Raw genomic sequence first — 13116 nt, 5'->3', positions numbered from 1 at the left:
ATCACCCTTTATATCTGCAAACTTCACGACCTTTCTCATTGTTGCCTCACTTGGTGGGACCGCCGCTACCTGCATAGGCTTCCCTGGCAGCTCTTTGTCGATGATGAATGGTGTATCTGCTGCTGTAACCAAGTCTGAGGACCTTTCTATTTTGTTGGTGTTCTCCATCAACACAACCCAGCCCGTCTTCTCAATATCTAACCCCAATAACTGTGCTTTCGTCGCCTTCGCCATGTCAAAACTATTCTTTGCTCATACCTCCTTCGGGATGTGAATGAAGCAATGGTCACTGAACTCTCTTATCTCCTTAGCGTTGTTCTGTCAACCTGTCAGTCACTCCCAAGCTGAGATTTTGTCTGCGCCTAAAGCTGTCTTCATATATACCACTGAGGCATACTTCATCGCATAATCCCAATAATGATGTCCAAGTTCTGACGATGCTAACATGCACTCCGCCATCTCCTTGATCATTCTCACAAACCTCTCACATACCCCATTCTGAGCAGGCATATACCTTGTAGAAGTCTGATGTATGATACCTTTCTGAGCATACCACTGATGAGCGTCCTCGCTTGTAAACTCTGTACCATTGTCAGATCGGATGAACCGTATGCGAGCGTTAAGTTGACACTCGAGATGAGCAATGAACTCCTTACCATATTTCAAGAGTTCGGTTTTTCCCGGTAGACAGACGATGTTGTTGATTTTGGTGAAATCTTCTACCATAACTAGAGCATACCGGTTATTGTGTCGAGACAGGTCATACAGACCAATGATGTCCATATGTACCATTGCACCTGGTTGACTTGTGTGAGGTGATTTGCCACTTCTTGGCAATCGTGTAGATTTATGCATACTACACACTACACATTCTGCTAAACAGAATGTCCTAATATCATGCTCCTTCAGCTTAACTTTGGTGCAAGCAGCATTATGAAGCCTTAACAACTTTGCACTACTGGGATGGCCAAGACAGACATGTTCATTGTAAACGGGATTGACACCGTCAACTAGATTAATGGTGCCACACGCCTTCACAGCATCGCCAGCTGGAGCATACCATAGCACCCCACTCAGGTGTTGTTCAGTACTCAACTGTACGACAGCATCTCCCAAACCCATAGTGTTGTTTTCAAGCTTTATCATCCAGCCAGCTCTAAGCAATCTTCCATATGATAATAAACATCCTGTGCCTTCAGGCACATGATAGACGTTGTCGATGTGGATGTTGTTGCCATACTGATCATGCACAGCGATGGTGCCAATCCCTTGAGCGAGGATTGTGGACTGAGTGCCGTATTGCTGGAACGATAGGGGATACTGGAGGGGAAGATAATGGATGAATAGGTTGCAGTCGAAGCATACTGAGCTGGATGCTCCACTGTCGACCATGAAGTGTGTTTTAGAGTAAGGGCTTAGGCTGGAAGAATAATATTGGTAAGAGGCTGCATTCACAGTACCCTTATTGGGGCAGGCTGGCTTCCAATGTCCCGACTGGCCACACAGATGACATATGCCACTGTTACTCTTTCCTTTCTTCTTCTTGTTCCCTTTCTTCCCTTCTTCTGGCTGCTTCACCTCACCAGAGCGTTCTACTTTTGCAAGAACCTCGGTGGGCGTGTTCACATACTCCTCCTTCATGGCTTCTACATAGCACTGTTTCCAGCACTGTTCAAGCTCTTTCCAAGTTCTGAGCTCTTCAGGGATATGATTAAAATCACCGAGCTCGGCACTGAACTGACCTGTCTTTGGCCAGGAGAGCTTAAAGTAGGTTACTTTTGTCGCCATGCTTGGCTCTGGTCCAAGCCGAGAGTATTCAATGAATGCCTTTGACCATTTTCTGTAATGATCAGTCATGGCTTTGGTAGATGGATTTGGGTGGAGCCGGATAGATCGGACTTTGTCGAGAGCAAGCAACTGAAGCTCAGGGTCATGAAGCCGATAAGAGTCGGCAAGGTATACCCATACGTCATGTGACGTAGCAAACTCATAAAGGTTAGGCCTTATGTAATCGGCGACAGTTTTTGTGATAAGTGACATCGCCTCACCTTCTCTTTTGTTCCAACTTTCCCACACCTTCCTACTATTCTGGTCTTTGGTTGCCGCCTCAGGAATGACAGATCCCGCGCGCAGACCTCGGTTTCCCTCCATTACCCTTTTGCCACTTTCTACTTCCATCGTACCCTCCGATTCAATCCTTCTCCAGGCCTGTTACGATGGCCAAGCACCTCTGAGCGGCAAATTCTGGCTCGAGTGCTTCCTTCCACTCATGATAGTTTTGGCTGTCATGGAGGATTGGAAAATCGGTAGGGATGTTCATGCCCATGGTGATTGTATGATGTTTGGGCAGAAACAAATGTAATGATGATGATTATGATGGGATCTGACTTGTTGTTTGGTTTTTCACTGAGGTGGTTACAGTCTCTGACTTTTAATCTGTTAAATGAATGATAAAGGACTGGTACGGATGCTCAGCTTCCTATCTAACCAAAGTCAGATACATGATGGGGCTTACCTGGTACGGATGCTCAGCTTCCTATCTAACCAAAGTCAGATGAGGAAAGCCATCCAGTACCAAGCTACTATGGACTTATATATCTATCTACGCTCGCTACTACAAGCTAAATGATATAATCCATCCACCTCGCTAATCTATAAGCACACCATCGATGACTTGATCTGACATCATGGCCTCTTTTCTATTTACCCAATCTCCACTTCGCTACCCTTCTCTCAACATCGGGCCCCACAGTACATGAGTCAGCAGTATGAGAAAGATGAGTAAGCAAGGAGAACTAGGAAAAGTATATAAATTGTATTTTATAGTTTTCATAGTTTCCCCAGAAAATCAATACTGTTGTCTTCTCTCATCTTTTTCCTAGTCCCATTGCTTCTTTCCACCTTCTAGACCTTTTCATGTCTAAAGTCACATTGGTCAGCCCTTAGTCCAGCTCCTGTTCCTGTCAGGCCTCGGCTATTCTGTCCTCATCCTCTCCTTCTCGCCACCCTCCTTGATTGAGCATCGGGCATTACGCTGACTGGTGTGACAACCCTGACAGTTGGATGGGAAGAGGAATTGCTGAAGATATATTTTGTCTTCATAATAGTTGGAAAACTTCTTGTTCTGCCCAAGATATCGATGGATGCACTTCTCCTTTAAGTCGTCAAGGCAGTTTGGGGGAAGGAATCGTTTTTGAAGTTCCTTTGACCAGGCATTCCAGGTGTTAAAGGAGTAGTGTTCCTTCTCAGAAAGGCAAACATAGTAGTAGAAGGTATTATTGTGAAGGAGAGAATCAAGGAGTCGAAGGATGTCGCTGTCATTGGCTTGAGAACCGCGTTTAATGCTGCTGATCTTCTGAACCCAGTCGACAAAATCATCACCATAGCGACCATAGAATTTAGGGAGTTTGGAGCTTTGAGGCAGGTGGGTTGTGAGGTAGAGACAGTAGAGTCCTCTTTCACAATGATGGAAGCTGAGTAAGGAGGTGGCTGATGTTGAATGGGGGATGGTTTGCCAGAAGGAAGGTGGGTTGGGAGGAGTGGGAATGGAGGGCGTCTGGAGAGGAGTCATTCTGGTGTTTCAGAGTTGAGCAATGAGGCACAAGCATGTGAGTGTGTTGGAAGAGTTCTTCAAGCTGGTCGAGTCATTGCTGATAGAGTGATTGAAAGTGTTCAGGGTGGGCGCCGAGTACTGTGGAATGGATATGTTGGGAGAATGGCAGCGAGGTAGAGATTGGGATAACTTAGAAAAGAGAGGCCATGATGTCAGATTAGGTCACCGAAGGTGTGGTTCTTATAGATCAGCGAGGTGGATAGTATTATATCATTTAGCTTGTAGTGGCGAGCGTAGATAGATATATAAGTCCATAGTAGCTTGGTACTGGATGGCTTTCCTCATCTGACTTTGGTTAGAAGGAAAGCTGAGTATCCGTACCAGAATCCTCATTCATTCAACAGGATAGTTGGCACAAGTTTTATGTGTAGGCAGGGTGGATACAGTGCTCTAGATTAAATGACAAAACATGGGACAAGACCCCAGTTGTAATGGTACCACTGTCCTCGTAGAGGCCAGAAAGTACCTTATGCTATAATTGTTTCATTGTCCTTGGTCATTTGTCTTTAATCAAACTAGAAGCTCTGAGTGTAGACGATCATTTCTCAGTTCCTCCTACCCTTGTTCCTTACATTCTTCTATTTCTCCCACTATTTCACCAGTCTCTCCACAATCCTCACCTGAACACCAAGTATGATTGCCAAAATAGCTCAACTTCAAGAATAGCTCTGAGCCCAGAACATCTCTAGCTCTAATAAGGTGCCATGCCACATTCACATGACCATTTATACCAGTTGGTGCTGCCAGGCTGGTGTGTCTCCTACCCTTTCCCTTTTTCAAGACTGACCATAAGTATCTTCTATCTTTGTAATACTCTCTCTGTCGACTCTGTGACTGTTTCATCCTTGCCTACTACTCTTCAAATGCGACCTCTCCATTCCTTATTTCGTCATTGTTAAATGTCGCATCTCAATACCCTATAGGACTTGGTTCAATTTTGCTTGACACAAACCGACATTAAGGTTGGTTTCATTACCTGGCAGCACAAAACCCATTAACCATGTCACCTCTTCTTCACTTTGGTTATTAGTCTTCTTCTTGTATCCAGCACAGACACCATGCTCACCCTTTCACAGATGACTGACTAGCATCCAAATGCGTTTTCCACCACGCAATATCTGTCCCACTGGCCTCTATATAGAAGTTACTGGAACGTCTTAAAAGTAAAGAGTCACAGAAGTTCCACCCCACCCTTAGAATTGTAAGTGTTTCATTATAAATGCTCCTTAGTAGTCTGACCTTAGTATCAGTAAAGTACCCACCCCCACTTACAAATACAAATACAATATCCACTGCTATTCTCATTGTTGAGTCCAGCGCACCTAGCATTATGTATGAATATTACTATGTATGCATTTATTAGTGATAGCAACCAATTGGTGCATTCAAAGACGAGCGAAACAAACCCATTGGCTGCTAGAATCAACTCCTGATAAGAGTTCAGAACAAGCTATATTAGTTGCTTAAAACAAGCATGGTGAGGGGTTCAAAACGTGATTGTAATTGTTCTTAAAATGAGCTGGAAATTAAGCTACCTCAAGGCTCATTATAAGCTCTACATAGGGTCAAATTAAGCCAGTAAATCGAGTTGATCGAGAGTCTAGGCTTTCTACTTGAAACAAGCTGCCATGAATTTGGCTTGAAACAAGCTGTCATGGGTCCCATAATGTTTACTATTGAAACTTCACCTTCATGGCTCCATTATGCAACATCCCTGCTATCACAATTAAAGATCCTTGCTCAATCTTCCCAAACTGGCTCCTTAGATCTAGTCCTCACCTAGCCACGCTCTGGAGCCTTGTCTAGATCTCGTCTCCAAGTCTTGAGGTCGAAACTAAAATACATCTCAAAGTCCGTCACGTATTATTTACGTAAGTAATCATTTATGCGTGTACCAACATCTGCTGTCTAATAATACACTCCTTCGAATAAAAGAAAAGAGCCCCTCTTCTATTAATTTTATCAAAACTCAAAGGAGACCGTCATTGAGAAACCTTCATCTCTGATCGTCTCTTTGATTGGAAATCATTACTTGACCATTCATGTATTGTCATTTTGCGGCCTTCAACATTATTTAGGTTGGGCATGAATAAGAGCGCTCATCTTTCTGTCTTTGATTCACGGAGGATGAATCGCCCATACTGCCATGACCCAATGCAAATGCACAACACTCCATCAAATATCATCGCTCTTAAATGAATTGCCATTCTCCTCAATTGTATGCATTCACTGTCCATCTTGCAATGTTGCCAGGCGCTTGCACTTCTGCCTAAACCCTTTCGAAGCAGTGCTTTTTTTTTCAGATCCCTTATTATCATCTTGATCCTAGCCAGAGTGATTGTTATTGTTTAACAATGTAAAAGTCATTCCAATGCAATGAGTATATTTTGCACCAACGCGAAACTATCAATGACGTTACTTATATGAGATCAGCACTAGAAAGAACGGCACTGTTTGTCATGCAGTTAATCAGCAGCTTTGCGCAACCGACCCACACCACATATTTACAATCATGACATTGCTCTGATGATCATGGAGAAAAAGAATTTCATTCAGTCAAAGGAGGTTTAGCTGGGGGACGAATATGTGCGAAGGTATAAATGGACGTTAGAACACCCGAAACTAGAAGGACGAGAGGTTGAAAATAAGTTTTTTAAGGGCTCTTCCTCTTAAGATTGGCAGAGAGCTACGGATCATCAGCATCATTCTGCTGGCTAGAAGATAATCACTTACCCATTCAAGACCTTCATAAAGACCATCACCGGAGGTGGCACAAGCAGCCTGAATGTACCAAGATCGCTGTCGAAGTGAGTGGAGACCAAGCTTGTCTGTAATCTCCGCAGCATTCATCGCATTAGGCAAATCCTAGAGAAAGAAACATTAAAAAGTTGCACATAATTTTAGATGAAAAACGCTGACCTGTTTGTTGGCGAACACAAGGAGCAAGGCATCCCTCAATTCGTCCTCGCTCAACATCCGTTGCACTGTTCACTGATAAGCAACAGTCTTTCGCTCAGCAGAGAATTTACCCACATTCCTCGCGTGCCTCGGTGATTCGCTCCCGATCGTTGGAGTCGACAACGAAAATGATACCTTGAGTGTTCTGGAAATCTGGGTCACGCATTGAAGTCAGCACAGATCAGCAGGATAGATCTGGAAATACTCACAATGCCTCCACAAGGGTCGAATCTTATCCTGTCCTCCAACATCCCAGACTGTGAAAGAAATGTTCTTGTACTCGACCGTTTCCACATTAAAACCTAAGAAGATGAGTCGCGTGCACCTGAACGGTATTCAAGAGAATATTTCACTCACCAATGGTAGGGATAGTGGTCACAATTTCGCCGAGTTTAAGCTTGTAAAGGATGGTTGTTTTACCAGCAGCATCGAGACCGACCATAAGGATTCCTGAGGAATAAATATCAGAATGAGCGGGAGAGGACGACACGTCAAGCTTGTGAATAGTCTGGCGACGGCGATTTTACGCACGCATTTCCTTCTTGCCGAAGAGGCCATTAAGGAGCTTGGAGACAGAAAGGCCCATTGTTTCTACTGATTTTGGGTGATGCTATAGAGTACGAGGTACGATGGAACTAAAGAAGGGGCTGATATTGCTACGTACGGCGAGTATAGAAAGGGACGATGGACGTGGCGTGCATCATGGAGGGCGAGCCACCGCCGCGCGTCGGAGTTCCAATAACCCCGCCCTGGTGGCGCTCTGCTGATCATTTATTTCCTCCTCCACAAATACCCCTCCTCCACCTTGCTTTCCCACCACTCTCCTTCTGTCTTCGTCCCCTCCTCATCATTCTCCTCCCTGTCTTTTCTCCAATTCCTATCTTCTTTGTTTATTCGGACGTGGTTTTTAAGAGTGTTCTCATGATGATGGTGATGATGAATGATAGTAATGGATCGCGTCACCACCACCACCACCACCACCACATTTATTGCCATAATAACATTTAATTAATACTTACATGTTATTTATGGGTTAAATGTGTATTAAACCAAAATAAAGACCCAAAAGATATATATAAACAAAATAAATAAATAGCAGTAATAAATTACCGCCACCTGTAACAGCACCCTCTCGCACGTGCGTCATCAACTAGTAATAATTCCATAGCAGTATAAGTACAAGTATAATAATCTCCAGTACTTGCTCCTCGCTGCTCCTTATTGTCCTATACGTAGGGCGTAGAGACTAGATAAAGGATAACGACCTTTTACTTCTTTCAGTATTGCCCAACTCGGCTCCAGTCTGCAACGATCGCCCACAATTGCGAACTCTTTCTATTCACCAGCAAAACCCCTTGGCTTCCAACATCCATATCCGCTAGCAATACAGATATCAGTTTCCAAAGTGAACTCTAGCCTCGATCTCTTGGCAACAGGCTTAACGCAACGTCAACAAACGCCAGCGCATTTACCCTTGTTCTGTATTATAGTAGTGCTTTGTCGCATTCTGCTTCCATTAACCCCACCTTTCGTCAGCCGTCATTATGAGTCAAGCAACAGACGCTTTTTGGCAGCCGTTCTCATCAGGGGCTTTGAAGCTCCTTCCAAAGCGTGGTGTCGGCATACGGGCTAAGAGTAAAAGGGCGGACAGAATACCGGATGAGTAAGTTGATATCGGATCATCAGGATATTCCCTAATTCACAGGAATATTAGTCCCCAAAGGCCACTTGTCACGGATTATCACTCAATAAATGATCCTGCTATGCGTATACGAGTGCCTAGTAAATGAGAACTTCCCCTGGCCAGATGAAGCTGACATTTGTTAGAAAAATTCCTCACCCCAGTGAAGGTTGAGGCGAAGGTATGGTTTGCCAATGAGCGAACCTTCATTTCCTACCTTTCGATGGGTTTACTCCTTTCAACAATTGCATCTGGACTGCTTTTTGGCAGCAGAGACTCTCCTGCGAGATGGTTTGCGTTTGCTTACGCGTTGATGTAAGTCTGATAGTTATTCGAAGTTTCTGACGAGTACAAGTTCCGCAGGAGTCTTGATCTATGGATGGGCCATCTTCCAGAAACGCTTAACCATGATTTCTGCAAGGGATTCGGGGAACTTTGGTAAGCTCGGCGATTCAATCTCAAGTGGGCGAGTTGCTTAAAGTTGGCTTACGATTGCACTGCGTGTTAGATCTGTTATGGGGGCCTATATTCATCTGCTTTGCCCTTTTCATCGCTATTTTAGCCAATTTCATCTTCCGCCTTCACGAGGCACAACAACAGGCAGGTTTTAACCCGCTATCTTTTAAATATGCTTGGAACGAAGCGGCCATCAAGAGTTCCTGAATGAAGAGGTAGTAGTTCTGTCATCGAAGCGAACAACACAATCATACAGTCTAATGTTATCATGTACCAATTGCTGCTTCCATTTCTGCATCATAAGATTTGTGACCAGGGTATCTCTTGAATGTGCATCTCTTAAATGTATAAGAATCACATTGGATGGAGCGTTGTTGCTCGCGTAGGAAATGGACAATCTGGGGCAAACCAATATCATACATCACATCGAAAGAACTTCGCTAGACCTCATATCAGAGAGGATATGGATAATTCTGATGTTTAGGCAGTCGAAGATTGCTTATATTCCTGTAACATTGTCAGTCGCGCGGCATTGATAAGCAGGTGGGCACATACCGCCATCTCAGCATCCAACTGTTCAGCAGTCTTCTTGGCCGGGCGCGGGTTGCGAGGCTTGGTGGCGGGAGCGCGCTTCTTTTGAGGCTGAACAGGAGCAGGTGCAACCCGATTAACGAGGGAAGATCGTGCCTGATTGGGGTCAATGGCAAGCTCAACCTTCATAGGGCGTTCTATTGGGAGGTACAAGGAAGATAATGGGCGTTGAATCGGGTGATAGATAGGGTCAGACGAGATTGAAAGTTTGAGAGGAAGACAAGTCGTCAGTTCGAAGTGAAATAATCAAGAGTTTGCCCCAGTCGCCTCCGCCGCCGACGCCCCAGGTTGTACAGTTATCATAGACGTGAGAGGCCTTGTCAAGAGAATATATTCAACTGGGCGGCGGTGGAAACGGGACACAATGAGCCAAGAAACACTAACGATTGTCGATCATCCTATTGTGGTCTGTTGGTCAGCCACTTTCTAGTGTTTATGGACTTACAAGAGGCATGAGCCTTCCTCGCATCGCCCTTGTTCCTGAAGACTACTGTCGCAATACCAGTACTCTTGCCTGTAGCGGTGTAAGACATCTGAACACTTTTGACAGGTCCGACAGTCGACTGCATGAGATCCTAGAAAAGGATATAAACAGAATGATCACAACAAGGAATTCAGGTGCTTACTCGGACAGCGGCCTCAGTCACATCGCTGGGTAGATTGCTGATAATAATTTTAAACACTTCGGCACTGAATGGTTGAGGAGCCGAAATAGCCTTGGGAACTGTCGAAGCGTATCTCGCTCGAGCACTAGTGGCGCCAGATGCAGCCCCTCCGCGCCGGGCACCCGCACCTCCTTGTCTGGGACGACGAGGCTTAGCCTTGGTGGCGATAATCTGTTGGAATCAATGAATGACATGAGAGCGTGTCGCGATCAATAGGCGGCGGGGGCTCGTGGCAAACGAACCTCATCGAGGGGTCGGTCAATGTCCATCTTGGAAGTCATTCTGCTGGTTAATCGGGGTAGTTAAATTGATGAGGCAGTAAGGTGTATGAGTGAAATATGCCGAAAGCTGAATGGAAAGCAGGAAATAGATAGGAGATATGCCACTTGCTTGCTACAGTCGATCCTACACCCCGCGAGAACAACGGTGCGTCAGCTCGGCGGCATTTCCCATAAAGCCGACAGGTGGCACACTGTCTTCCCATAATATGAGAAATCCCCGATTTCATCCGTACGCTGACAACCAATAAATAAATGAATCAAATATGCATGGTGCATCCTGCTCCAGCTTCCTTCTAACTCTGGTTATACTCATACGCAGGTGCATTAAGCAGTTCTCATTTTACGACACGTCGATACCAGGTTTTACATACAAAGAGAACACAAGTTGCCAAACAGACTAGTCAGATATATCTACATACCCCGTCCGTATTCAAGATTTACAGATACACAGCAATCTGGTCGACCTCTCAAAAACTTCATGGAGCCTCTTTGGTCCCCTCCGCAGATTTCCTAATCTTGGAGCTCAGTCCAACACCCACACGAGCAGGTACTGTCTTCCGACGAGCTAAGCTCTCGCCCATTGTTCTAAATGTCACGTTACGATGCGATCTTGCCAACAACGTGGCACGGGCAGATTCAAAATCACCGGATCGTACTTCATAACCACCTGGAGGGACATCCTCATCAGAATCCGAAGGCTCCAATGCGTCCATCGTTGGCTTTGGACGAAGTGGTGGCGGTGATGCGATTTTCTCAATGGAAGGGGATGTAGTGGTGTTAGCGACGGGTATAGGTGATCTGATCCGTCCTTCGATCACATAGTAGCCTCCCAATGGGGCTTCATCGTCTGAGTCCGAGGGGACCATCAAATCCGAGTCTGCTGCTTTGACCAAAGGCGCAGGCACCGTTTGTTTTGAAGATGATCTGCTGCCAGATCGCTTAGCCTTCGTCTTTTTCTTGCTTTTACGAGAAGCCTAAGAGAGGGTGAATGTCAGCCTTAAACGATACTTTATAAAGAGAGCATACTGTTTTCACTCCATCAACAAAATGTTTTTGATGTTCTATCAAAAACTCCAAAACTTGCTGAGACAACACATGCTCGCGAAGCTGCATGGCGTGTATTTCATGCGAAATGATGCCCGGTTGGAATATGAGCGCTAAGTCTGCATAACAAGATTAGTATTGCAAATTACAAAAGACGCAGGGATAACCCACTTGCTGCAGTCATGAGGTTGATCTCTGAGCGCCTGGCGAAAACACTCAAGAGATCCAATACATAGAGCAGGAGATACCTGTTGACGTCGGGTAGCGACTGAATGAGATGTTTATACTCGTCAATAGCTTGATCGACGGATGTCTCTCCGCATGTAAATTTCTCCATGACCAATCGGAATGCCCCATAGTAGCGAAACGGTACAATGGGTTCCTAATGAGACATGTTAGCAATTGACCACGATGGGCCTTGAAAAACAGAAAGACAACTGACTGGCATTTGAGTGAGAAATCTAATTGACATGTGAGCTTGTGTCTGATACATATGCGCCAAAGACATACCTCCTGAAAATGGTCCCTACGTCATGTGCGGTGTATGGTAGCCTTTTCCAGTCAATATCTTTGCCATACTAGTAGTTGTCAGTGACCCCTAAAGCCAGAGGATAATATCATTCAATACACACCTTTGGTCCAGTATCGAATATCAACTGAAGATCTCGCATTCGTTTTTCTGAGCCAGATACACGGAAAGTCCCTTCTATCGTGGTGGCATTTTCCTTCAAATACAATCCACACTTGGCCACAACGACTGGAATGACACTAATCATCAGCGCTAATCAATATCAATTAACTCACCCCCAAACGTAAAGAGAATCATCAGGTCCGCTGGTCGATAGCTGCACCGAAGCATACTGTGTAGATATTTCCAAAGGAACGCCAAACACGACTCGCCCGTCTGCATACAGACTTAGCTCAAGAATCCGGGCACGATAATAAGTGATTACTGACCACTCCACTGCTTATCACCAGCCGCCTCCCTTTCTCTGAAGCCCTTCCACCACGTCTTCAATCCCTGGGCGCGCTCTTTGTCTGATTCACGGGAGCTAACTTCCTTGACAGGAGAAGAAGCACTAAGATAGGCGGGAGAATTGTTTGCGTCTCCTGGGGTGTAGTTCGCAGCAGACGGATAAGCTACTCGGCCACGGGCCGGCGTAGGGGAAGGTCTTGTTGACACCATCGAGGTGTGCTCCCCAACCCCGTTGAGAGAGAAGAATAACGGGTGTGATGATGAACAACAGAGAAGACGAAGAGCAGAAGAAGTTGGCTGGTTACTGCTCCTCTCGTGGCTGTATAGAGAGGGAACAGGCTCTACTGCGGATAACTATGAGAAACTGGGCGTGAAGCGCGGGATTTGTTGAATGGATGACTATCTGATGGGAAGAGAACTGGTGCTAGTAGCTGCAAATGTGTGGGTGGAGCGGCGGAGTGGCTGCTGATGGCGTTCTCTTGGTGGCCGGACGCTTATCGCTGGCGTGATGTGGTATCGCGGATGATGGAAACCACGCTGGGAAAGCCGCGGAAGGGCGATTGATGGGCTGGAACGATCGATGCGCCCTGCGCTGCTGCCGGCTCCTCCTTGCCGCCAAATCCATTTACATACTACGTACCGCACACATAATACATTCGCTCATTCAGAGGCTTCGTGCTGTACGTACTACCCCTCTATCTTTTTGCACCCCGATCTTGTTTCTCGCTGTCCTCGCTTCTGCTTCTCCTCTTATCTGGAAAAACCTACACCAATACTGCCCCTTAATAATAGTTTACCTTATCCATCCGCCCGCTCCTATCGTTTGAATCCACCGGTTCCTCCGTAGCAGT

The 13116-nt window shown here is 45.6% G+C and overlaps 5 protein-coding genes and 4 non-coding genes; 4 read left to right on the top strand and 5 right to left on the bottom strand.

Moving 5' to 3' along the window:
* The window catches only part of CNAG_12748, a 1204-nt gene extending 923 nt beyond the window's left edge, over positions 1–281 (top strand). Inside the window, exon 3 of the non-coding RNA XR_001046057.1 lies at positions 1–281. This exon is cut by the window's left edge and continues 79 nt beyond it. This is a non-coding gene — a non-coding RNA (hypothetical RNA).
* Positions 282–2844: 2563 nt separating this feature from the next.
* Positions 2845–3864, bottom strand: CNAG_03252 (hypothetical protein). Its single transcript, XM_012195738.1, has one exon. It carries the CDS (start codon positions 3569–3571, stop codon positions 2975–2977), a length of 597 nt encoding a protein of 198 aa, XP_012051128.1. The 5' UTR covers positions 3572–3864; the 3' UTR covers positions 2845–2974.
* CNAG_12747 lies at positions 2860–4037 on the top strand. Its single transcript, XR_001046056.1, has 2 exons — positions 2860–3608; positions 3670–4037. It is a non-coding gene; the product is annotated as a hypothetical RNA (non-coding RNA).
* A 56-nt stretch (positions 4038–4093) lies between these two features.
* On the bottom strand, positions 4094–5086 carry CNAG_12745. The gene is made up of 5 exons (XR_001046054.1): positions 5020–5086; positions 4886–4957; positions 4680–4805; positions 4590–4625; positions 4094–4530 (listed from the first exon to the last, which is right to left on the bottom strand). It is a non-coding gene; the product is annotated as a hypothetical RNA (non-coding RNA).
* CNAG_12746 lies at positions 4417–4969 on the top strand. The gene is made up of 3 exons (XR_001046055.1): positions 4417–4635; positions 4690–4814; positions 4864–4969. It is a non-coding gene; the product is annotated as a hypothetical RNA (non-coding RNA).
* An 838-nt stretch (positions 5087–5924) lies between the features above and the next one.
* CNAG_03251 (ADP-ribosylation factor) lies at positions 5925–7482 on the bottom strand. XM_012195737.1 has 7 exons: positions 7103–7482; positions 6929–7021; positions 6781–6873; positions 6647–6724; positions 6533–6597; positions 6347–6478; positions 5925–6299 (listed from the first exon to the last, which is right to left on the bottom strand). The coding sequence occupies exons 1-7, from the start codon at positions 7155–7157 to the stop codon at positions 6267–6269; spliced, it is 549 nt and encodes a 182-aa protein (XP_012051127.1). The 5' UTR covers positions 7158–7482; the 3' UTR covers positions 5925–6266.
* A 206-nt stretch (positions 7483–7688) lies between these two features.
* On the top strand, positions 7689–9024 carry CNAG_03250 (hypothetical protein). XM_012195736.1 has 5 exons: positions 7689–8234; positions 8286–8353; positions 8399–8567; positions 8608–8690; positions 8761–9024. The coding sequence occupies exons 1-5, from the start codon at positions 8116–8118 to the stop codon at positions 8913–8915; spliced, it is 594 nt and encodes a 197-aa protein (XP_012051126.1). The 5' UTR covers positions 7689–8115; the 3' UTR covers positions 8916–9024.
* Positions 8933–10456, bottom strand: CNAG_03249 (THO complex subunit 4). XM_012195735.1 has 6 exons: positions 10207–10456; positions 9926–10135; positions 9745–9874; positions 9684–9707; positions 9264–9436; positions 8933–9215 (listed from the first exon to the last, which is right to left on the bottom strand). Exons 1-6 carry the CDS (start codon positions 10243–10245, stop codon positions 9189–9191), a joined length of 603 nt encoding a protein of 200 aa, XP_012051125.1. The 5' UTR covers positions 10246–10456; the 3' UTR covers positions 8933–9188.
* A 35-nt stretch (positions 10457–10491) lies between these two features.
* On the bottom strand, positions 10492–12868 carry CNAG_03248 (rho GTPase activator). XM_012195501.1 has 8 exons: positions 12247–12868; positions 12094–12193; positions 11922–12057; positions 11800–11867; positions 11732–11750; positions 11461–11671; positions 11272–11408; positions 10492–11219 (listed from the first exon to the last, which is right to left on the bottom strand). The coding sequence occupies exons 1-8, from the start codon at positions 12473–12475 to the stop codon at positions 10722–10724; spliced, it is 1398 nt and encodes a 465-aa protein (XP_012050891.1). The 5' UTR covers positions 12476–12868; the 3' UTR covers positions 10492–10721.
* Between the last annotated feature and the right edge of the window lie 248 nt (positions 12869–13116).

This window comes from Cryptococcus neoformans, chromosome 8 (assembly GCF_000149245.1).
Source record: "Cryptococcus neoformans var. grubii H99 chromosome 8, complete sequence".
In the NCBI taxonomy this organism is placed as follows: Eukaryota; Fungi; Basidiomycota; class Tremellomycetes; order Tremellales; family Cryptococcaceae; genus Cryptococcus; species Cryptococcus neoformans.
The sequence above is the reverse complement of the archived record's forward strand: the minus strand, read 5'-3'. Positions and strand labels throughout refer to the sequence as shown.

Coding starts and splice junctions, on each gene's coding strand:
- CNAG_03252 (XM_012195738.1), bottom strand. CDS start 3,571: ATGACTCCTCTCCAGACGCCCTCCATTCCCACTCCTCCCAACCCACCT.
- CNAG_03251 (XM_012195737.1), bottom strand. CDS start 7,157: ATGGGCCTTTCTGTCTCCAAGCTCCTTAATGGCCTCTTCGGCAAGAAG. Junction 7,022..7,102: donor CTTCGGCAAGAAGGAAATGC/GTGCGTAAAATC, acceptor TTTATTCCTCAG/GAATCCTTATGGTCGGTCTC. Junction 6,874..6,928: donor GACCACTATCCCTACCATTG/GTGAGTGAAATA, acceptor TCATCTTCTTAG/GTTTTAATGTGGAAACGGTC.
- CNAG_03250 (XM_012195736.1), top strand. CDS start 8,116: ATGAGTCAAGCAACAGACGCTTTTTGGCAGCCGTTCTCATCAGGGGCT. Junction 8,354..8,398: donor TATGCGTATACGAGTGCCTA/GTAAATGAGAAC, acceptor GACATTTGTTAG/AAAAATTCCTCACCCCAGTG. Junction 8,691..8,760: donor AAGGGATTCGGGGAACTTTG/GTAAGCTCGGCG, acceptor ACTGCGTGTTAG/ATCTGTTATGGGGGCCTATA.
- CNAG_03249 (XM_012195735.1), bottom strand. CDS start 10,245: ATGACTTCCAAGATGGACATTGACCGACCCCTCGATGAG. Junction 9,875..9,925: donor TGACTGAGGCCGCTGTCCGA/GTAAGCACCTGA, acceptor ATCCTTTTCTAG/GATCTCATGCAGTCGACTGT. Junction 9,708..9,744: donor GAGGAAGGCTCATGCCTCTT/GTAAGTCCATAA, acceptor GCTGACCAACAG/ACCACAATAGGATGATCGAC.
- CNAG_03248 (XM_012195501.1), bottom strand. CDS start 12,475: ATGGTGTCAACAAGACCTTCCCCTACGCCGGCCCGTGGCCGAGTAGCT. Junction 11,409..11,460: donor CAACCTCATGACTGCAGCAA/GTGGGTTATCCC, acceptor CTTGTTATGCAG/ACTTAGCGCTCATATTCCAA. Junction 11,220..11,271: donor TTGTTGATGGAGTGAAAACA/GTATGCTCTCTT, acceptor ACCCTCTCTTAG/GCTTCTCGTAAAAGCAAGAA.